The sequence below is a fragment of the Temnothorax nylanderi genome, unplaced genomic scaffold (assembly GCF_030848795.1).
Source record: "Temnothorax nylanderi isolate EJ_2023f unplaced genomic scaffold, tnyl_v1.0 TNYL_tig0069_pilon, whole genome shotgun sequence".
Lineage (NCBI taxonomy): Eukaryota > Metazoa > Arthropoda > Insecta > Hymenoptera > Formicidae > Temnothorax > Temnothorax nylanderi.
The window spans coordinates 586694-611746 of record NW_027249131.1 but is presented as its reverse complement, the minus strand read 5'-3'; the positions used below and the strand labels follow the sequence as shown (position 1 = coordinate 611746).

At 41.8% G+C, this 25053-nt stretch overlaps 1 protein-coding gene across 1 annotated transcript in view; it reads right to left on the bottom strand.

Moving 5' to 3' along the window:
- Cad87a (cadherin 87A) overlaps nt 1–25053 on the bottom strand; it is a 194459-nt gene that overhangs the window by 73984 nt on the left and 95422 nt on the right. The window contains exon 4 of the mRNA XM_071708534.1: nt 22039–22094. Within this exon, the coding sequence (XP_071564635.1) occupies nt 22039–22094 (56 nt within the window). The remainder of the gene's footprint in view (nt 1–22038; nt 22095–25053) is intronic.

Here is a 25053-nt window from a genome sequence, read left to right as displayed (position 1 = left end):
TGTTCGACGGGAATCGAAACGGCACAATTGCAGGCATGATAACTTAGCGCAGGCGGTGCGTCGAAAGTTTTTGCCTGAAAACCGGCGAGGATCGACGGCAGCAGCGGCGAGAAGAGAGTTCAAATCGGTCGGGTCCCGACGACGAGAGACGCGGTAAAAGTTTGACTAGCACCGGCTACGCGCTGAAGAAGGGCGAGGATCCTCCTTCCACAGCAGATGGCGGTGAATTTCTGTTACGTTAGTATTGAAAGAATCGCGAGAGGCTGAGGCGAGGAGACGGCTGGAAAATACCATCCCTCGACCGGATCGTCCCGCGGAATTGCATTGTCGTTAGCGACAGATTCTCGGGCTGCCTCTGGAAGTACGGGAAATACCCTCTCGAATACCCTTTCTACTCCGTTATACCTTCGATTCTTCCATAAGCGCGCGCTGTCCATGCAGATGGTCCTCCACATTTCTCTTTCACTCGCATGACATTTTCTTTCATTCCTTTTAGTCCGTGAGTCCCGGATAAAAACACCTGACAACTATTTTTACCAGCTAATCATGTTCACACTGCTTAATACTGATTATTTCGCTCATGGTGAATTTTTTTAATTTTATTTAATAAAACGAGAGAGAACGATATTATGTACATTATTGCGAGATTATTTGCAGATAAGATGGTAATTAATAGTCGACTAAAGTTCGACTAAACTTAAACCGCTCAAGCATGACAATATTGCGAGAACTAACGACGCTTGAACTAATATCGTTTCCTAAGCTGACTAGTGAGAAGGATCATAACCATGCAAACCTCGACCACCATAAACGACCCTCCAGAACGTGGTCATCTTACAGGGTGTAACGGCGGAGCTGCCGGAGAGCTCCGAAATTAGTGCGCACCACGTCAAATGCAGTTTACAGTGTAAATGGACTTCGGGATAGGGAATGCATGCGCTCGATCGATATAGCTGGTGGTCAGTACACTGTACAGGTAAATATAGCCAAATTTCCATTAGAACATTACAGATGGAACTACGCATTACGCGTTACAGTGATTAGAGAAATTGAATTGGGTAAAAGATAATCGAAGAGAACGGGAATGAGATTGCCGTTAAATCGGAATGTTGTTCGACTTTAATAATTAATATTACTCGTACGCTACATGTATTATAAAAAACCGGCTTTTTATAAAATATTTATAAGCTATTTACAAAATACGACTAATGTGTTATTTATTTTTGGGTGCGCGAGAATGACGAAACATTTCGTATCTTGTTTTAATCTTGCGCGATATGCAGCAGCGGTAACAGTTTTGGCATGCAAAAAATTTCCAAAGGTAGGTATATTCGATATAACTCAAAATACCAATATCGTTTTTCAATATATCCGAAATATATCAAGAGAAGATACCTCGTTATATAAAAAATAACTATAATATGGATTATACACAGACCTAAATATAAAATCGAACAGACGTTGTAATGAACAAAAAATACAGATCCTGTCATTTCGAGTGTTTTTGTACCGTGTAACGACTGTAACAAAGGACCGTCCACTGTTGACTGCTAAATTCGTGTGACAGGAGCACATGATAGATGATAGATGGTTGACAGCCAGTTAAATTCACCAAATTCCACGTTAATTCACCGTACCGCAAGAATGTCAAGTAGATATCCGTTATCCCACAGCAGGAGCGAAATGTGTAACGATAATCAATTGCGACGTTGAATCAAAAGGAGAAAGTCTAAAAAATTTTTTTATCTTCAATGTAGAAGTGCGTATAGAATTTAAGTTGTATGTTGTATTACCATGCATTTAAATTGGATTCTTTTACGTTCGCATAAAATTGTGAAGTAAGTTAGTTTCTTCTGACAAATACGCCAGGATTTTACAAATGTCGGAATTTGTTGTCATTATTAAATTTTCCTCAATTAGCGGCGTAGCTTTATATTGATCTCTTTACGTTTAATGCGCGCGCGCACAAGAGAGAGAGAGAGAGAGAGAGAGAGAGAGAGAGAGAATAAACGAAAAAATATTTTATAACACGATTCCTAAAACAGAGATCTCAATTTACGAAAGACATAACATGACTCGTCAAAAAATATTCGGCACGAAATATTTCATCGTGGAAAAAGACTGCAGAATCTAAAACCATCACAAGCTGCGTTCTGAAAATTCTACGCGCTGATGGCTGCTGGACAGCCACGAACCCTCCGTACACGCTCTCGCGAGATAACAAACAATCAACTGTGTGCTTAGGATGCTTTCTACCGCCTCGATAGCCGGAATCCGGTGGATTTGTATTTGCATGCTTATCACCGAGTCCGGAGTAGATTGTTCCTGCATGCGCATTTACCGCGCTTCGTGCGATAACGTATAGTGCCTTCCTGCTAAAATTTTGGTGGCAAAGCAGCAAGTGCAGCGGAGGTAAACGTTGTAGCAAAAATTGAATGTCCGCTTGTACTGTTATCGTTAGCATATTTTTGCAATCTCGTAAAATGTCAACTCAAAAATTGCACTCCGATTGCAAGAAATTCTTTAATTCTTCCGCGTTTTTTACATACTAACAGATGGCCAAGAATATTTAATAATAAAAAGTCTTGAAATTCGATAATATCCGAATTGCCATTTTTAAGAACACATGAATTATGTCACTTTAAATGATAATTAAATTTTCTTTGCAACATATACTTGTGTAGTATAATTTTATATTATAAATACAAACATATCTCTGTAAGTTAAATTATTCGTTTACTATAATACGTTATATCTTGAGTCCTAAAGATCCCTAACGTTCTTCTGTTGCATCGATGAAGAAATCATACATGCTACCCATAACTCATAATCCGTGACTTTGATTCCTATAAATGTGTCAAAGGGTTAACGAATAAATCTCGTTAGTTTCTGATTCATCGCGAATGTGATGATTCATCAACGCTCGACCAATTTCCGATCCATCTTCGTTGCCTCGTACGTAACAAGGGCCATTAGGTCGACGCACGGCTGGGATTTCGAGGACCGGGCCGGAGTTTTGTACGGTCGCACGGAAAATAGCGCGTGCATTCCACCGTTGATGGAGTGCACTTACGTAAACGTACGCAGGTGCGCCTAATGGCTTCGTGTTTACTGCCATAGCCGCAGCAATTATGTCGTCTACACATTAATTTTCAAAAACCCCGATACTTACTTATCGCGTTCCGATCGTAGAACGATAATAAATATTCGAATTAAGAATATGAAAAAAAAAGACCGACAAAGAGTCATATTGATATTTAAAAAATGTCGGGAGCAACAGAGATAGATATCCCATAAATAAATGCGAAGAAAACGGTGCGTGATTGCTCGTCTCGACGAGATACGGGTGGAACCTCTCGTTTTCTCGCGACTACACGACATGTGATTACGGGTCGCGGCTGGCATTCCGGATAATATTTGTCGGCGAGATCGGAACTCGCGCAATCAAGTTCCGTAATATCGACGAGCGACCGGGCGGCGTGAGGAAACGAGACAATTGACCCGACGGTGGTGGCGGCCGCAAAGTTTGCTCGCCCGCCTCGCGAACGGGCACCACGTTCCATCGCCTATTGTATCAGGCGATTCCCCTCCCCCCCCCTGCGACGATCGCGGTACCGGGGGAGCGTATTTGAGTTTCGAGCGTGAGCCGTGATAAATTGCCGTGGTAAGAACGGCGTTCTTCGAATTCCGTCCTAATTTTCGCGCGAACGACGACAAACGGCGACAAAATCTGTGGACCGCCGCGCGCCGACGAGAAAAGTTCCGCGCGGCATTCGTGATTGATGAAGCGTCAATGAGAATACGACGACGACGCCGGTCGACGCTAACGGCGATTCAATCTCGCCCGGCGATAATAAGGACCGCTCTCGACTTTCGACGATCTGATTTGTATCGCACAGCTATCGATTATCCGCCCGCGGTATTTGTCTCTTGCCCGTGGAGAATAATTATCCGTCGAGATGCGTTAAATAATGGATCGGGAACGAAAATTCGATAGCAAAGAGCCGTTGAAATGTCAAAGACGATATCCATATCCGATATCCGTTGATGAATAATCAGAATTTCGTAACGTGTTCAGTCGTTCTTTTGTTAACTATTTAGTTAAAAAGGTCGAGCGCGTTTAAATTAAAAACTAGCTATCTCTTGATATCTACGTCAAGAAGAAATCGATTATATATATATATATATATATTTAAACAATATAAAATATACTTTCTCAAGCAACGTTTAAATAATATGTATTAGTTGATTTTCTTTCATCTACTTGTTATATTTACAAAGAGGTAAAAAGTATTAACAGCTAGGGGCAATCCGTGCCAGATGATTTTAAAAATCATAAAACTTGATAACTGATATTTTGATGGACGCATACGATGTTATAAGATATGCCGGTAGCGTCGAATATCATAGCGGGCACATAATGGTGTCCATTATCGTGGCACTCGACCACACGTTCTCCGCTCTTCTACGGAAAAAAAGCGGAGAAGACAGGTACACACAATATTTTCAGCAAGATAATAAAATCCCCCTCTGATGAAATAATTTTCGCGAAAAAGAACTGGGCGATCTCTGAAATTTTCAGCTTTCCACATATACACGAAATGACGTCGAAAGAAAACATGTTGGAAAGTATATATCAGGGAAATGCAAATCGAGAAAGCATAAATATTTATAAGCGAAAGAAAACCTACGGTTGCGTAACAGCGCAGTTACATTTATTAAACGCGAGGCGGCCTCACGAAGAGAGTGCTTCAACTATCGCAATTAGTTTCCCCGCTCGTGCCGTCTAGGTAATTAACTCTTGTAAATGAAAGTTTTATTAACAGCCGCTTCTCTCCCGGATTGCGCCGGTACGAATAACTCATCCGGTATAATAAATGCCCTCCAAACGCGTAAGTACGCTTAAATGTCGAGTCGTTTGAACGTGCCGCGTAACACACACGCAATGAGAAGTAATACGGCGAATTTAACTGGTCGGTCACGAGAATATCGACAGACCGCCTTTGTGCGTGTGTATTTCGCTAAAAGTATTGATTGTCCTCGACACATTGAAGCGAAGAAAGTTATACGATGGAAGAAGCGCGTCGTTAATTATCCCTTATATGTAAAAATGTTAACTCCTAATTATCTCGAAATATCATCCAGCATACAGTAATGTATGCAACTTATTTTTATCTTTTTGCTTTTATAATTTCATCATAAGTAGTGTATGAGGTCGCAGTTTTGCATACTCATTACGCATCAGATAAATGATAAAAGATAAAGTCGCAGCGGTTTGCCAACCTCATTAACATAGGATTAACATTCATTATTGGGGTCAGAGTAACTCTGCCATATCACGTTAACTTCCGCGGTGGTCGCGAGTCAAGTACGAGCATGCACCTATATGTGATATCTTCATATAGCTTCAAACGATTCGGAATTACTCATTGTCAGTTGGATTCAATTTTGTAAATAGGATACGTGCGCTTTTAGATAAACCGTTTTTACACATATCAAATAGGGAAAGGGCGGAGTATTTGAATAATTTTAATACCCTGCACACCCTGAATAGAAAGCGAATTGAATAAAGTATAGAGTAACAGAATAGAAGATTTTCTCTCGATGTACTAAAAATAGATCTTCCCAGCACCCAGTAAAAAGTATCGTTTCTCTTAAAGAAGAAAAAACAAGATGAAAAAACCATTCCATTGTGTGATACGCGATATCTAAATTATTCAGATATGCAGATGCAATTTATTCACACTTGATACCGAAGGAGGAAAAATACCGGTAACCCCGTTAAATTTAAACGTTTCTGTTTCCACAGATTGAAAATCTGCGAACCATCGCGACACGACCGAAGGGCTGGGAGAGCGGGAGACGTGGGTGGCAGGCTGACGGGGGAGAGGGGATAAGCACGATCGTAGGTATCGCGAATGTCTGGCACAAACGGCTCGTGAAAACGAGTTGAGAAACTCCCCCTGGTGCGCGTCGGGGGAGCTTTCGAACCCCCGGCGGGCGTCGACAGCCCGACGGGGAGAGGGCGCGAGAGACGAGGGTAACGAGGCCCGTAACCGAATTTCCAGATCGTCCGCTTTTCGACGATCCTCCTTCCGGGGACGCGCGTCGTCGAGATCCCATTCTCGCCAAGTGGAGCGAGAGATTATGCATTGAACCGCTCTTCCCCCCCCCCCCCGTCCGAGGAGGACGGAGAAGTGCCACTGATTGCCTGAGTTTCGCGTCGAGGCGACGACACGCTTAACGGGGGAGGGAATTGTCGTGTTCGCGGATCACCCGCCGGCGAAAAAAGGGAAACGCGGTCGGAAATCGCGGATAGCGAAAGGAGACCAGCTTTAGACACTAAATAAAAATTAACTCATCAATTAGAGCGATGCTCCTTTAATTTGTGATATTTCTCTTATAATTCTTGTATTAAAACTGTTATTTTAAACATAATTTTAGTTCTTAGAGCAAAGCCCCTGGAAGAAGAATTTTAATTATTCCTTTAAAGCCATTCAAAATTAACTTTTTCTGTGGTTAAGGCTTCCTATTGTTAATTATTATAAAAGCATGCAACATGAAACATCCTAGAATTCAGAAACTTACTAGGCTAATTCAATATTCAATCACTGCAAATCCATCAATGTGTGTTATTTTAACTGAAGCTCTTCTTACACATTTCTTGCCGTTTTAAATCACGTCATTTAACACGGTTGAACGTATTAACTTTTAATTTAATATACGATTAAATGTGCTAATTTAACACGCAACAAAACATGTACAACGAGCTTCAGTTAAACGTGTCATTTTTAGACGTTTATGCATATAGAAATAACACACTTGGATTTACAGTGATGTCGTTACTCTAGCTTAAATTTGTTAAAATTGTGTATGGATATAATTGGATACAACGAGGATACGACGTATCTCCGACGGTTGTTTTCAACTTTCTTGACGCACGGCTGATATTTATCAGAAATTTTGGTGACGACGGACGGGGTGAGATCGTCACAAGCCGCTCCGCGCGCAAGTTCTCGACGCGTCGTCGCTCTACCGTTGTTACAAGATTTTTGGCGTCAGATGGTCGCGTCGCTCGACACTTTTTCAACGTAGTTTCCGAGCAGCCGGGAGTTTTTCGATATTTTTCAATGCCGTCAACACCATGCCCCTTCCCGTACCTCGGCTCATCCGCGCGCGTGGACGAAGATGAAGTGGCGTTCGATGCCCCGAGAACCGAATTATACCGGAAATTCGATGCTCTCAGCACTTTCGTCACGTTGAGCCCTTCGGGGTCAGGGGCGCAGGGGGAGGGCGGGATGGATGAGGAGAGCGAAACCCCGAAAGTTCGCTGCCGGCAATTAAGGACCGCTCCTCGAACGTCGAGAGTCACCCGATCGGACACCGCGGAAGCCGCAGGCATCCTTAATAAGGATGTTACACGGACAGGCGAACGGAGGCGACACCCCGGAATTCCGTTTAACTCTCTTGCCGCACGTTTTACTTTTACTTCGACTGACCTCGGGCGCGGAATAACGCGCGAAGATAACGGCTCTATCTATTACAGTAAATTGCGATCTATCATATAATGGCGACCCCCGCGCCGAAAAGTACACAGGGCGCAATTGTGCATAATGCGGCTGTGCGAAGCGTACCCTCGGGAAGATGATTATCCGATACAGCACGGCCGAAGGATTAAACGAATCCGAATTACATTCATACTAAACAGAGAATGGAACGACGAGTCGGAGAACGGTTAGTTTTCCGCATGGCCGCGAGGATAAAAACGGCGGGCGGCGGCAACGTCGTCCACGGCGCGGCGGGCGAGAGACGGTCGATGAAAGGGGCGCGCGATTTAGGTTCGATTGTTTCCTCTCGACGCGGCAGCCGTCGCTCTTGTACGAGAAAGCTACGAAAATGCTCTTATCGCAAAGAGGATTTTCCTAACACCATTGCATCCGCCAAATCTTCCGTGTCGGACGTATACACGAAGGGTAAGCATCTCCCTCTAATCTTCGCCCCTCCTACCCCTCCCTCCCTCCCTCGCTTCCACATGCATATCCTCGCACACGCCACCGTGGCATCCGTTCTCTCCGCGGTGCTTTACAGTTTATTCCTTCGCCGATAGAATCCGAAATGAACAATCGCAGTCTCGGTGCCGTCGGTGGTTTCGTCGGGAGATGGGATGTCCGAAACCTTGCAAAACGACTGATTGTGAGTAACGATGACAAATCATCCCTTCATTTCAAAACGACAGCGAGGATTGTTTGACTTCGAAGTAACATGATTTCCCGCAGTTGAGCCGTCCACTACTTTTTGCGCCATCAATTCGAGCTATAAATAATGCAAATTTTTGAAAGATATAAATACTATAGGTATTGGTTGTGTTATACTGAAGATATTTACTTGCGCATACGAGGAAAATATCAGGAAATCTGTCATCGCAGACATTCGTTTTAATATTTTAAATTTTCCTATTCAACCTATATAATTGCTATTATAATGCAACAAGTATAAAACAGTGTAAATATTTACAATAGAGATCATTTTAAATATATTAAATGTATTCTTATTTTAAATTTTTCCACACGAGGCAATATTTACGTAATCAGAATAAATAATGAAATCGTAATAATTGAAATTTTAAATAATTTGTTACATCATTAAATATGCATACATTTATTATAGATGTTGTAACTAAATGAACAACAAAATGCAAGCAAATAATGCCAGCGTAGGGATTTAGCGAATCCCAGCGTTACCGTCCCTGAGTAATCAGGTAAAACGAGATATCGAAGTGGGATTTATTAAACTATATTTGTTTATTAATGAATATTTATTCACACCGTACAATTTCTCTCTGAATATTTTCATCGTATACAGCACAGAGATTCAGCAAGAATTCGCAAATTATCGCCATTTTTGTTTTTGTTTACAATTTAATAATGCAAGGAATAAAATAATATATATATATATATATATATATATATATATATATATGTATATATAGGTAATCCAGAAAACCCGGATAGCTCATAAAATATGGATATAATCGTTATAAAATTGACGAAACCTTGCCTTGGTCATCGCTTAATTCCAAATCGATCTCATTTTCATGTAAACTCTTTTATTCACGATAAAATCGGAAATCGGTCATAAGTTCAAATCGCGTTATATATATCTCTTTCAAATATCCGGAAAAGTATCTTATCGAAATGCAGCGTAGTGCTTTTAATTATAAAACTTCAATAAAATTCGAAAGGAGAAAAGTCTATTATGTGTGTCATTAGTATATTTGAGTATTATTTAAATTACGGTACCCGTTACTACGGTTTCTTTTTGCAAAGGGGGCGGGAAACTTCTTCTTGACGAACGTCCCACTGATACATCTTCTTATGAAGATGGAACCGATATAACTTTGGGAAAAGGAAAAGGAAAGAAGTTGAAGTTTAAATTTAAATTGAGAGATAGAAGTCGTATGGATCGGGATACACAGAAATAACTCGCAGGAAACCGGTGACGGTGGAGACGAACGAAAGTTATTATCAGTCGCAAACGGGAGAAAAATTAAACGTTTTAAGATAAAACCGTATACTCAACTATCTTCAAGTAACTCGGTAAAAATGAACTAACTATGAAAAAATACGAGAAAAACAAACATAGAGAGAAGCAATAGAAATTTGAACATGAAAGATAATGATCTTATCCTATCATTAACGTCTATTATTCATCAAGTTTGCTTAAAATTATGCACGCGATATCCAAGATGTTAGCCAAGTTTGCATAGCTTCTTTCATTACATTATTACGTTATTTGGCAGAAATAGCGACTCATCTTTTGTTAACTTTTCTCAAACGTTATATCTTTCATAATTCCGCAGCTCCTAGCATTAAACGTACTTCACTCTTTAAAACTATTAAAAATACCGTCTTAAACTTCACTTTATTTTATATTTGTATACAGTTAATTTTGTTAACAAAATAGAGGATTTTCTTAACAGAATATTATTTTTATCGAATACTGTAAGTTGATAGAGACAATTAAAATAGGCAGAGTATATTCTACAGAACCGATATCAGCAACAGTGTGGATCAATATTTTTTGATGGCTCTTTCCGTAACGATGAATGCAATGAAAGTATAGTGCATTTTATCAAACTCGTAGTTTTTTTTATATGTTCCAAAGGTTTACTCGGATCAATGATCTTTACAATCGTCATTGCGAAGCACTCTCTATGGAATGCGTCGACATTCGACAATTGATAGCTTTACATTTGCCAATAAAACCACGTGTAAAATTTGTGACGCACTTCTCTTTCGTTGTTAAAAACAAATTCATGTCGAAGCGTTACACAAACATAAACACTACTGGATAGTCAAATATAACGGGCATACTCCGAAACGATAAACAATATAACAAGTATCTTCAAATATTCCGTTATATTAATAAACTGTTCGATTAAATATTTAGACGGGAGCTCCATTTCATATCATCGGATTTGCATCGTCGTAAATGCGCAGAAACAATAGCCATCAAAATCCAATATCACCAGAATTATGCTGCTTTACTAATCTTCGTTCAAAATTCACGATGTCAAAGGTAAATGTCTAACATTATAGCTTAATGTATTTAATCTACAATTTAATTTCACAAACTGTTCTACATAGTATACTTCAATTCATTTCCTCGCGATAGATGCATTTTTGCACAGATTTCTTCCAGCAGAATTTCACATTCTCTCTTTTTGGACCCACAACCGCAACAAACGACCCCGCAACTCGGGACGAGACACGCGTTCCCGAAGCTAAAAACCAAGGGAAAATTATCTCTCGACGTCCGACGCGTAGCCGCGTTACTGAGCTACAGCGCGTTCCCCCTTGACGCGACGGCGACTGTTTTCCGCACCTGTCGGAAAATCCTCTTTTCGCTCGTGCCCGCGTTTTCGGCGTGATGATGAATAAAAGTGCCTACCTACATACGCTTCGAAAACGCGCGCGACGTGCGCGCATCGCCGACGTTATTAAATTCCTTTCTATATTACGTTTCCTCGGGAAGCGAATATAATCTGGCCGTTCGCCCCCTGCGTCCCCGGCCCGCTCCCTCCGCGTGAACCGGAAGAAAGGGGTTTGCCTTTCGCGCGCCAGGTAATAAATATAACCCCCGAACAAATTGCTTCGGCCATTTGACATCGCGCGCGTCGGCCTCGTGCGACGATTTAATAATAATCACGTACAAGAATGCGCATGTAGATTCACCCCCCTGCTACTGAATGCGCCCCGTTCAGCTCGGCCCTCGTTACTCGTCCGTCGCATCTATCCCGCCGATGAATGGAAACTTACGTCGCCCGGATATTGGAATTTCCTCGGCGAATTATACTCAGAGTTTAATACCGTCATTTGCACATTACCCTCTGAGAGACAAATATTTGCAAATAATAGCTTGCGAATTGAATTCGTGAATTAATGACGTATTGCAATAACGGAAAGTATAGGGGCACCGTACCGCTAATAAAAACCTATCTTTTCTATCAAACATCCTGATCAAAGTATTTTTGACACATAACAAAACGCGTATTTCTGTTAATTAATTACATTGCGTTTTATCATATTTATAAAATATGAAATCAGAAAATAAGATAATCTCTTTTCATTTGGAATTAATAATCTCTTTTCATTTAAAATTCAATGAGAATATTGTTTACCTAATATTTTGAAATTATTCTTTCAATTGATTCTTAACTTTCACGTAATTATAATTTTCAAACCAAATATGACGATATCTCATCGTTGTAGCAGACTTGATTTCGAGTTGGACAATAGAGATAATATTCTAACTACACCAACGATCTCGGGATCGATAGTGCATTGACTTCTGGCACGCCCGAAGTACCCTGATCCTGATGTGCGTACAACTGAAGCGCACGTATACACGCAGCCGTGCACACACACGCACGTAATCGCGTCGTCAATTGGATCCCCACGCTAGAGATGGAATCAAGCTCAATATGTACTCATGAATCTGAATCAATTCAATAGCAAAGTATCGTTGCATTGAAATCGCGTGTGATATTCGGAAAAATTGCTGTTTCATTTGGCGTATTATATTTACGGAGTACTTCGCTCGCGAGGGAGTACAATCAAGCTCCTATTGAAACTCAGAACTGGCTATAGTCGTGATTTATTAAAAATGTGTTATAAGTACTTCAAATTTTGCAGAGATTTGTGTTTGTGAAAATAATACTCGAACCTTATTGAACTTGTGTGCATATGAATTATTATAATTATTATTATAAAAGAGAGAATATTATTTTTTGGGAGAGAGAAGAAAAGAGATTAGTAATGATTACAAAATAATTCGTTTGCAATTATCAAAAGATCCAAAAGTATTGTAGTCCGCAAGTAATTATAGCTATAATCATACTTACACACAGCATTTTAACCTACTTTTTATGTACTTTATAAATAGTTGGGACATATCTCGTTAAAATGCTGTCCAACTTATAAATAAGCTATTTTCTAGAACATTCATATATTAACGTACATTTTCTCTGAAAATTTAATTATTCAAAGCTTAAACTATTTTTCGAAATATTCATAGAAATTCCGATATAATTCATCATATATTTGATTGCAGCCGTTGTTTGCACACAGGCGTTTCAAACACGCATACACACACAAAGTGCTATATTGGCGGTAAACAATTACGTTCAACTGGGTGCACTAATTACGTTCGCATTCCGGAGCGCACCGTCATGCGTTTTCAATTGTACGCGAGCACCAATTATCAAGTCGCTTTCGGTAAAATCGGATTTCATCCCTTGAATTTCGTCACGAGCACGAGAGAGCCTCTCTCGTTTCCAACTTCGCGGCGCTACTTCGAACCGGAAGTCCTTTAACATTTCACGATTAATCCCTGACTTCGTTCCCATGTCGAGCCGGAGAGAAAGAAAAATCCCTGCAGTAAATTATTTCTGAATTATTTCAGAATACGTCCGTTCACAGATATCCCCTGAAAGTTTTGGAATCGTCTACGATTCTGCAGAAACAATTCATAAAAGAATCAGCTTTTCTCGAACGATAAAAGTCAGAAACAATCTAAAAGTGATATCAAGTGTACACATGTGTGCCTTTCCCGACTATCAGCGATCACCCTCAAAAGTCGGACCCATGGAAACGACGCGGACCGGGGAGGTTTCCCGATGAAAAACTGATACTTTTCGGCGACCCCGGGAACATCGTTCGATCTTATTGCCCTCCTCCCCGCCCGCCCCCGGTATAATCTGCCGCGGACGCGGCCCCGGGGTTGCCACGGACTTGATTGATGGCAGCGTCGGTTCATTCGCCGAGCCTCCTTCCGTCTCTCCCGCAACCAGCGAGAATATCCCCGATACGTCTCTGGCAGGCACGTACTACAATGGTTGCCTCGGTTTCCCAGGCGCGAGAGCGCGGTGACCAAGGTTTCCATGCGAAGGGGGGGGGAGAGGGGGGGGGTAGGTAGGAGTGCGACGTGGGGTACCGCTTTTCCGTCCGCGGAACAGAGACGGAGAGGGAATCGCAGTCGTGTCGCGTCGAGAGGGTGAGAGGATGCCAGCCGTGCGCAAATTACTTGAGGTTTCCGGCAACTGGCGCTAATTGAATTCCCCGATGAATCGAAGTCTGCATAGGGCGCCCGGGCGGAATATTGGCTCTTTTCAACGGGGCTTTCAATGGACACTTGGACCGACCGACCGACCGATCGGCCGGCCGGTCGACCGGTCAGCCGACTGACCGCCCCCGGTGTAGTTCAGCTGAGCCAAAACCCTCGACGCAGAGAATTAGAAAGCGACAGAGAGATACGGTTCATTATATTATGCGCTATCCTTCCGCTAAATACGAATTTACGTAACGGCTACGCGAAGAAAATGTAGTTTCAAATATAATGCAGATATTTCATCGCGTACCTCCCCCAAATATTAACGATACAATATATATCCTGCGATGATATTAGCAGTATTTGTTTAAAGTACACGAAGCAGCGGCAAGTTGAGTTCCCGTTGCGGAATACGACCTCCGAAAAGCAAAGTAGCAAAAGAGCAAAGGCGCTACGAATTATGTACCCGGGGCGATTAACCGGGCGACGTGACGAGAGACGCGGTACGTCACGACGACGACGTGGCGAACACGCGTCTGCAGCGCGCGAGATAAAGGCCACGGCTCTACGGTAGATAATTACCCTGTCTTTAGCTGGTATCCCGTATGCACGCGTTATCAAGGCGTCGGGATAAGGCAGACGGACAGGGGGTTAAGAGAAGGAAACAAGGAGGAGAGAGAGAGAGAGAGAGAGCTCTGCGCCCGGCAACTCTTACTCTCCGCGTCTCTCCTTTTTCCGCGCGCCGTCTCAGCCCGGCAGCGCAAATTAAATGACCGCGAAGGCGCTTTGAAGTCGGGGGCTCGCCGTGAGAAGCGAGTAATTTATTCTGGAGTCGCGAGTCGCGACGCGAACAACGACGACCACGTTTCGTTGATTACGGCGCGCCAGACGCGTTAATTCGCGAGCAGCAAAACGCAGCTGGCGGTTTCGCGAGCGGAGATACAAGCGTATATGTTTTTCTTATTGAGACACGGTGAGAACTTACGCCAGCTATTACGCCACGCACTTTCGTTGCCTTCGCTTTCGAGGCAACGCTGCGGTGGGATTCGAGTAACGTTCCTGGGTTTCACGCTCTAAAATTTTCCAATTCAACGGAGATTAATTGAACAAATTGTTAAAATAAACGAAAGTTCGATCCGCGACAAAAATTAAACTGTGCAAATATAATAAAATAAATATACAAATAACAGATAGCGTACATTCAAGTGATAACGTTTTCAATGCATATAAAATAACACATTCGTCGAAAAATGGATGCGTGTAGTTTTCGATTTATAATAGTAATAACACCAATACTGTTTCGGCGGGGATTGTTACTGAAATTGGTTGCCGCGAGCTTTCCAATACCCTCCCAATTTCGTTCCAATATACGATTGCACCTGTAAAATCATTCAGCGAAACAGAAACTTGTCTCGACGAAATACAGGTCGGCGGCGCAGCAACGCGAGGCGATTTTTTAATAAAGTCAGAAATGAAGGCGATAACTTCACGCTTACTCGCGCGTGTCTACGTTCCTTTTTAAAAACGGGATACGCGCGCTCGGTACGCGCGGTGAGGAAATGAAGTGAGGCCGCGTCGCGGATTAACTTCCGACCGCGTTGAATAAATAACCGTTTGTCTACTCTCAAGTATGACCAACGGTCGCATTTCGCGCCGGAATCTCAGCGCGAATTCGTACCCCCAAAAAACGGGGTTAAAACGTAAAATCTCCCACTCGCCGTGGCCCGCTAAAAAAAAGGGAGATTGTTAATGCCTCGAAATTGGAGCAACCATGACAAAAGTTCCACCGCGCGCGCTACCGGTAATCATGATACACGACGCGCCTGCACTTCTCTTCCATCCTCCTTTTCCCACCCGTTCTTTTTCCTATCTGGCTTTTACATCATGCGATCCTTCGTAAATCCGCGTCGTTCGTCTCGCTGTCGTTTCGCGGAACCGCTTCGAAGACGCGAGCGTCTGCCGGCGCGGCGCATCGATCAGTCGAGCAGCGCGCGAAGAACGCATTGCGTTACATGACGGAATTATATTACGTCGCATCTAATGGAACCGCCGCGGAGTTGGCTGTCTCGGAATTCTAAACAAAATAAGAACATATCCGTATAGATGTAGAATAATGATGATGGAGTTAGATCCATCATCCTTCATCCCAGAATACGGAGACAGAATTAGAATGGACTGGAATTTCGTTTCGCGAAGATGTCACGTGAACGACAGGTGCTCGCGCGTCGAGACATCAAACATGAAGTTTAGCATATGGTAAATATAAGAGAAAATGAACTTCTGTCGATAGAAACGCGCGTTTCAACCGCGAGGTGGAAGAAGTAACGTGCGAGACGCCGAGATCCGTATCCGTGTCGCGAGATAAATTGCCGAGTTTTGGCGTTAAACGTGCAATTTTTGTAAAGGTAGAGTGCTGTCACGAACTACGATTGTCTGCGATTCAGGAGAATCAAGGATGCGCGACGCGGCAGTAAGTTTACCGAGAGAGAGAGAGAGAGAGAGAGAGAGAGAGAGAGAGAGAGAGAGGAGAGAGAGAGAGAGAGAGAGAGAGAGAGAGAGAGAGAGAGAGAGAGAGAGAGAGAGAGAGAGAGAGAGAGAGAGAGAGGAAGAGAAAGAGATACGGATCTCTTAAATAACCCCATGTATCTCGCATTCATCCTGCATCAGCTTGCGCAAGTCCCGGCCATTTTTAAGCGGCGACCTCCTCGCCGAGACGCGGATATCCGCCGCCGCGCCAGTGCAGTGGAGTCCGCCTCATTTTTGTTTAAAAGTAATGCGGCGATTTCCCCGCCGGCTTACCTCGGTTTTTCTTTTAACAAAGAGAAACGTCAAGGAAAACTAATAGCGGAGGGATAACGAGCCGAGGATTACCGAGGCTTAATGCCGAGGAAAACGGTACCGTCGGATACATATACCGCCCAAATATGATGGATTACTTCCAGAATTGTATAGCGCGCATTCAGCGGCGCGCATCGCGTGCGCTTTATGCGATTCTTCGATAACTGTTCGCGGTAGTTAACACAATCGGATAAGGTGTTTTGCTCTTGATGGAGACAACATGATTATTGATTATTCGGGTCTATAAGTCTTTATTAAAGATATAATTTTTGATTTATAATATAGATTTTCGCTACGCTTTGATAGCAGATTTCGTCGTTCAATGTTTGAGAGTAACCGATTTTAATAAATTAAGCCTATGAAAGCAGACAGGAAAATTTTCTTTATCCGCTTAGTTTTCCTGGATTTTACCCGAATACACTAAATTTAAAATGTAATCGTCAACAAGCTTGAGATTAAAAATTTTTAATTAAATTTTACCTTTACGAAGTAATTGCTTTCAAACCCATTATACAGAACTCATATATATACGAGGATATATTTATAATTTTAAAGCACACTGTACATCGATAAGTCATTATCAATAGTGTATGTTAAAACGTTGAAAGAACGATAAACAAAAATACCAATCTACGTTGAACCGACCATTAATAATCTGAATTTTTCGCGCACCGCGAGAGGTAATACAAGTACCTTGGAGAGCAGCTTTAACAGTAAACGTGTACGCAATGTGTGTGCGCGTATTTCGTATCAACAAACATGGAAGCCCTCCAAGAGTTTCGCGCCAATCAAAGAACTTGCGTTCCTCGTTAGCGAAATTTCCAGTGCGCGCTTCGGAATACATCGTCTCTCGTTCGCTAACTGCAATGGCGGACCATACACGGAGTCGAACTACTGACAATTTGTGGCTGCTTAGGGATAAGAGGGCTCCAACGCTCCGAAGACCTCGCCCAAATTTCACCACACGTAAAACGGTGAGTTCGTAATGAAATAGTGATAGGATCAAAAATCCAAAAATTTAATTCTTAATCTTAACGATCTTTGATAAACAAGATAATTTGTCTCCATTATTCTAAGAGATATGTATCATAAATCGGATATTTAAATATACAACATTCAATAACATTCTATTTTTAACGAAATTGGATATTTTAAATCATGTATTTTTTGCGGAAAACCAAGTTTAATTTGATATCTAAGTGAGATATCTGAGTAAGATTTTTAATCGTAGAATTGTTAACTATAATGGTAAGATCTTAAAATAATAAAGTTCTTATTTTCGTTTAAATGCAATATTATTAATATCAATAAATCATCTTTTTTTTTCTCGCACATAATTTTCCCAAATATATTTTATAAACTTTAATTTTAAGTAATTTTGCTTACAAGTGAATGATCTTAGTCTTGCTATGTTGTACCGTAAAAAATATTTAACAAAATCCAACCGTCATAAATTGAGACTGACGTGTCGCAGTATCGCGTATAGGATTGTAAAATTGTAAATCGTAAATAAAATTATCGTAATGCGTTACACGAGCGAGGAAACAGACGGAAAACGGGTACAGAGGAGCCGGAGGGAAAAGTGAGAACGAACGAGATGTGATTGAGGCGGAGGATCGAGCGTGCGATCGAGCGGAGGCGAATGCCGCGCGTATTATTGAACGCGGGATGCACTCTATCCGGTAATACGCTCCGTCGCATCCGGCGTTATCGGAAACTCGTTGCTCTGCCTCGTCGGAGCCGTATTTAACGGTTGGACCGTGAACGAGTCGCGACGCGCTCGGAAATAGCGGACAACGGCGACGACACGGAGAGTGATGGTCAAAGGGGGGACGAGAGAGGGGGAGGGGGTTCCTTCGACGTACGCGCTAACGAGTAAAGCCACGTAACTAGCGAGCGCATTGTCGCGTTTGAACGCACAAGGCGCGGTTGGTTGAATGCATTTGTCATCGTCGCGTCGTCGACGAGCCGACGCGACGCAACGACCCTCTCGATGGCGAATGACGGAATTGCTGACGTGCTTTTTCAACGCGCTTTTACGTCCCCTTTGATTCGCATCTAGTTCTTTCATAGCTCTGCCCTCGGATTTGTTCGATTTTATAACTGCAAAGCAAGACAATAGAATCGTGTTGCGCGTTGTCACTTTTCGCTCATCCGACATCCCTTTAAATCTATATGCATTTAATCCTGAATTGTGCTCTCTCTCTTTCTCTACGAAATTCTATTGCAATCTATTGTAGCGTAAATCCTCATAAACGGCTTAAAATAGATCACACGTAAATCCCGTATTCATCGTCAATATATCGCTGCATTAACCTTATTTTTTTTTCTTAACGAATCGGAAAAATGGAGTTACGTGAAATTAATTCCCATTTATCATGTAACGATCGGATCGTTCGGAAACGACAGTTCGCGCGGAATCAACGTCGGGGCGGAGAGATCGGGGCGAAAAAAAAGGATAACAGATCCGGAGAAAATGATCGAACTCGATCGAAAGCGCCGAGCAGTCTCGCCCGTGGAGTACATCGAACAGACGCGCTGAATGATTAATGCACTCGGGCAAATACTTTCAGCGCATGAGGTTTGCCGTGCAGCAGTTACGCCACTGCACACCGCCGCGCCGCTGTCTGCCCGCTGCCGTTGCCGTTGCCGTTGCCGTTGCCGTTGCCGTTGCACGCGATGCACTCGGGCGCGCCATTAGGACACGATTGATCACGTGTATTTGTAACTGCTCAAACGTTACCCGCCGAGTGATCAATCGTGCAACCAACCCTTCGACAGGACCGACCGACCGACCGGTCGAATTCCGAAGTACCCTACTACTCGCGACTCTCGCCCCAGCAGTCAATGATCTTCTTGAGCGGCGATGCGGAAACTGCGGAACACCCTGAGAAGAGGGTCGTGCGAGGGAATTTCCAGAGCCGAGCTCTGAAGAGCTTTATCTTCTCTTTCTCGAGCGTGAGAAAGAAAGAGAGGATAATAAATTTCCCGGTATCTATACGAAAATCAATGGAAAATAGCGCCATAAGCATTAATAACAAATGAGCAATTTTGTCAATGTTCAGTCAAAGAAGATGCGAGAGCTATAAAGAGATTTTGAACAACCTTAAAACGATATTGATATATTCAAAAAAATATACAGACTATATCGAAAAAGTTGACTCTCTAAAATACGACGGCATTTTAAAATAAATTTCGAGGTAAAATGTCTGTCTTTGAAAAATAAGATGTTAAGCACAGAGATATAATTAAAAATAAAATAAATTATGTTTCACAGATATATTAATATAAGAGAAATAAAAATCTATTACTCCTTTATATATTTTCGATAAAATTATTTTAATATATCGTCAGGATTTTTTTAGTAAATAGGAGGCTGTTGCACAGTTTCCGAAATAATTAGAATATTATTGTTTTCCGATAATGCCGGCAGTATTTGTGAGATGGTTCTCTCGGGATTTACTGAATGCGCGTATCAATACGCGTGCTCGAAATTTTTTAAAGCTGCGAACGGTGTTACTATCGATCGAATGTTTTTTGATGCGAAAGAAAGCGTTTTAACGCGAAGGAAAGTGTTTCGGTGCACAACAAGATTCCATATATGTCGCTGGAAACATAATTCTCGAGGAACGACATATCTCGCTTCGGCACGTTCGACCGTTTCCTCCTTGCAAACGCGTTTAACATAAATTATCGGGTTGACGCCTCGCGAGCGATCACGTAAAAGTCTCGCCGCTGACGAACCTACCGACTCGCGAGAATCGACATGGAAATGGCAGCGCGGTTAATAAGGAATGAAAAATAATGCCTTAAAAATGCGAGGGTGATATGCGCGAATAATAAATATCTGGCCGCTGTAACCGAGAGTAAAACACGAGGGACAGGAAGAAAGTAGGTGGCAACAGATTTACGACGACCAGCTTTAAGTGAAGAGGAAAAGAGGGAAGAGGTAGAAGAGAAAAAATATAGAGAGAGAGAATGTGAAAGAGAGAAAAGGAGTACAGAAAGTGGAAGGGAGAATGTATAGAGAAAAAAAGGGGGGAAAAGTTACAAGAAGAGAATATGAGAGAGAGAGAGACAGAGAAAGTAAATGAGTGAAGAACTGAATGAACAAATATTGAGTACATTATATCTTCAAAATGAGGGCGAAAGAATAAAACAGGATTATTTGTATCACGAAACATTTCTCCAAAAGACTGAACCCTACAAGAGTAAGATGAATTACACTAAAATATATTAACGAATAGACATTTAATTAAGAAAAAAGAAACTAGCGAAAATGAAAGGGAAGAAGCGAGCAACATGTAATAAAGTAAATTTTAATATGTAAAAATTGAGTAAACAAACTGAAAATGACTGCAAGACACAGGAACGTCAAACTTTCGCGAAACTGGCGAAATAAGCACATAGTCCTTTGCTACATTACTTGCCATCAACGTTAATCGCTATATGTATGCACATACACACACACACACACATACACGTATATGTATATATATATATATATATATATATATATATATATAAAACTGTACGCTATATTTTTATTTATAAAGTTATATATGTATATTATGTACATATATATACATATATAACTTTGGGTTATATATTTGTAACTTAGAGAAAGAGAGAAACGATGTTAGAAGAAGATGAAGAGGCGTTAGAAGGGAAAAGCTTCGCTCGCTTCCTCCAAGAGAAACCATTTCTCGACTTCGCCGAGATACGGTGATGAGGGGAGCTGAGTTGCGCGGGCAGTGCGGAAGAGGAAAAAGGCGAGAGCAGATGGAAACGAGAGAATAAGGGAGAGCGAAAGAGAGGACGAAGGGTAGAGCGGGGAGAGGCAGCTCGCTAGAAGCTTCCTGTTCCCCGCCGGAAGGAGGAAACGCCTTTCCTCCATTCTTGCACCCCCTCTCTCCCCCACGTGCGCTACCTAACCATCTTCTCATGCCTTCTCGTATCACTAAGGTACCCGGTACTTCGGTCTCGTTCACGACATATTTAATATAATGTATATCTTACGCATAACAAATAACGCTTTTCTCGTATAAACACACATATTTTCTAATTCTTTTTATCACGCAAATAAATTTTATCGCGGTCGAAAAGAAAGAAGTGTCCTCATAAAAGATTGACAACATATATAAGGTTGTCGTAAAAATTACTTATTCATAAAAATAAGTCCCTTTTTTTCGGACGTGTTTCTAGAGATATCGCGATATTCTACCGAGCTTCGCGCAAACCCCAATTCTACTCCGGCAACATTTCGCTCTCAGAATTCAAACGTGCACGAGTAGTAAAGCGACGGGTAGGATGCTATAACTTCCGCGTTCCCGAGACGGTCGACGAGACTTCTGAAACGGCCTAAGAGAAATCAAATAAAATTCTCCTCAGCGACGAGAGGAAGAGCATCGTCGTCGTCTGGCGCTGGTTATGGAGCGCCGTGCACGTGCCTCGACGAGAACGCGAAACGGAACGTCGCCATCCGCGTAACACGATCTACAGATCGCGCGACGCGCGACGTGCGACTGAATAAATTCGGCAAAGAGAACACGCGTGGGACGTCATACAGACGCGCGGAGGAGACAGACTTACCCGTGCAAGTGGCCAAGAGACAAATCGCCAGCAGAACCGCTCGCTTCCTGGGCAACCTGCAAGCAGAGGAGGAGAACGGTGATTATTGATTGAGCCCTCTAGGCCAATCGAGAGACGAATCGAGAGAAGGGTAACGCTCGACTTCGAACTCGGCGGCTATCAGACTTGCGATTAGACAGATTAATCTCGCGTCATGCTCCACGCGCACGCTGGAACGCTTAATTAATTGCACATTTGTGGCTTTCACGCGCGGATCTCTTGCTCAAAATACCTGCCTGCTCGCAGATGTTATAGAGTTCGAGCGTTACTCCTCTGAAACCGTCGACTTTCAATTCTTACTTCTAAAACACTTTGCGTTCTTAATCTATGTTATTGCAGAGAAGGATGAAGAAACAGCAATACATTTCAATTTTTACTGTATCAATAAATAAATTATATGAAAAAAAAAAAGATATTTTATATTATTCATTATTTATACCCGTAAATTTGATAGGCAACTAACGCAATTATTTCAGCAATTATTTGGAAAGCTCCAATTAATATTATATCAATATCCAGTTGTTGATGATCGGTCGCAACAGAATAGAAAATATAACAATAACGTGCTTCAATTTGCTATACGCAAAATGTACGAATATCCGTATTAATGGTTTTCAGGAGTGATACGATAAGCGAATCAATCGACGAATAGATGAATAGATAACCGCATTAAACGGATTATATTCCGTTGGAATATCTCGGCCTGTGCGCCGATCCAATAACAGGTATCGCGTTTGCAACTGCAAGTTAAAAATAAAATCCCAACAATCCCGACTGACATTACAGAGACGAGATACGGCATCGTGTCAGCATTAAATTTCGTTCCGTAAGTGACGTATTTTTAAAACGTGGGATTCGCAATTTTTCATTGGGTTATAAATATCGGAGCTGTGTGCTTGTTTCTAACTGACGAAACTCGGTTATCCACCGGCGGGATTGCCCGTGCTTAAATAAAGTTATGCAACGACACGGACACGATTGTAAATTTGGCTGGAAACTTTAATGAAATTGGGTCAAAACGACGGCGGAATAATCTCAGGGTTGAAATTGCTGCCAAAATGATCGCAAATACGGGGGGTATTGTCATGACAAGCGCATATACATCGCGGTAATTATGCGTTGTCAACTTTTCATTCTGCAATTAAACTGCTGTATTTGCTTAAAAAGGTAAAATAATGAAGTGACAAAACAAATATTACAAAGACGTATCTAAATAAAGCGCAAGAGCTTTTCTCGAAATCAAGTCTCAGAGAATTACGATTTAAGTTTCACATTAAAACCATTCGCCTATAGTATTTGATTATTAAACTACTCTATTCTCTCTTCTTGCAAAATGTGGATCTACAACAAAGTGATGAATATTCAACGGTATAACGGAACAATAAAGTAATGAATATTTAGCAAGAAATAAGTACAGACTGAAAGTTGCCGCTTGAGTTCTCAAAACATCGAGCAGGACTAGACTATACAAGATGTTTTTGAGAGAGAGAGAGAGAGAGAGAGAGAGAGAGAAGAGAATTCTTACTCAAAGTCTTTTTGATGATAAAGTCTTTTAGTGTAACTACGAAACATTTTGTATTTCCAAATGCTCTTTACATATCATTAGACTGGCCAATCAAACAGTATATTATTTCCTTCGGTGCGGCGACCAGGCGGCAAACCAAGTGGCATTACCTGGCGGGTTGACCATAGGTATGTACATGTCTGTTACATACTGCCATGTCGGTTACATAGGACCGCCCGCCAGTTCGATACGGACCGTCCCATGACATGAACGGTAAACAGTCTTGGGTTAATTGGTGATATCGACTTCGCGTCTATACCACCGAACGAGGGGAAAAATGAGCAACAAGTCTTATACGCGGCTCAACCTCTCCTGGCCCCCCCACCCTGGAAAAATTTCAACATCCCGCGGGAAAGTTAGCGTGGAGTGTCCATTTTATAAAGTACTATTCCGCACGGCAAAAAATTAAAGCTGTTTTTAAAAGAGGAGAGCGGAGCTCGTTCTTACGCGAGCAAGTTGTTACGATGTAATTTTACAGAAATTTACTAGAAGCAGCGCTACTTAGAGGAGGCAAAAATGAGAGAGATACCGCCCCCGCGTACTGCAGCCCATTTTAACCGCAGGTGTCGTTGGCAAAATAGACATATACAACAAATCTTGTTTAAAATAACACAGTCCAACGTATACACTATGTATAATTAAAACCGAGTTCTGCTGCAATTTCTTAACATTTTTAAAGAAAGTGTAACATAAGTAAGCGATTGTCAGACAAGACGTATAGATATAGACAAAAAAGAATAATCGTTCAAATTTATATAACAAACTAGTCTCTTCTTCATACAATGAGAGACATGTTACATAAAATGGGTTTTTGTACGAATATATACATTTCGTGTTACATAAATAAAGGTGGGTTTTTTTTACACCGAACGCAGGGTAATAAATCATGGTTATACTGACCATCGCGCAGTTATACTGACCACTTGGTTTTACGAATCTCTATTCGGAACAATCGCCACGCAAATTAAGTTGATTTTTCCCCCTATAACGTAATCTTTTTTTTTCATCCTCGAGCAAAGCATGATGGATTATCTCTTGCGGCAGGTTCTCGAAAGTGATCTATTATCGTATATATTTTCCCCATTTTTTATATTAAACGAAAAAAGCAACACTTCACAATTTTCAATTTCTCCATCTCGAACGTTAGAATTGATCTCGTGAATTGATCTCGTAGAACTGTCAGGGCAGGGACGATGATCCCAATCAGTCTACCACGCATAGAACCTTGATACCATAGTACCAAATGCATTGAAATATATATACGTCATATCGCCATATGTGCCTCGTATCACCTTCGGACACTTGCCCCTTCAATTACGATAATGGTTATAGGTTTGAGTATTGCTCACGCTAATCGCCGTGGGAATTAATTTGAGCGTTCACACGGCTATCTTAGCGTCGCTATGATAGCG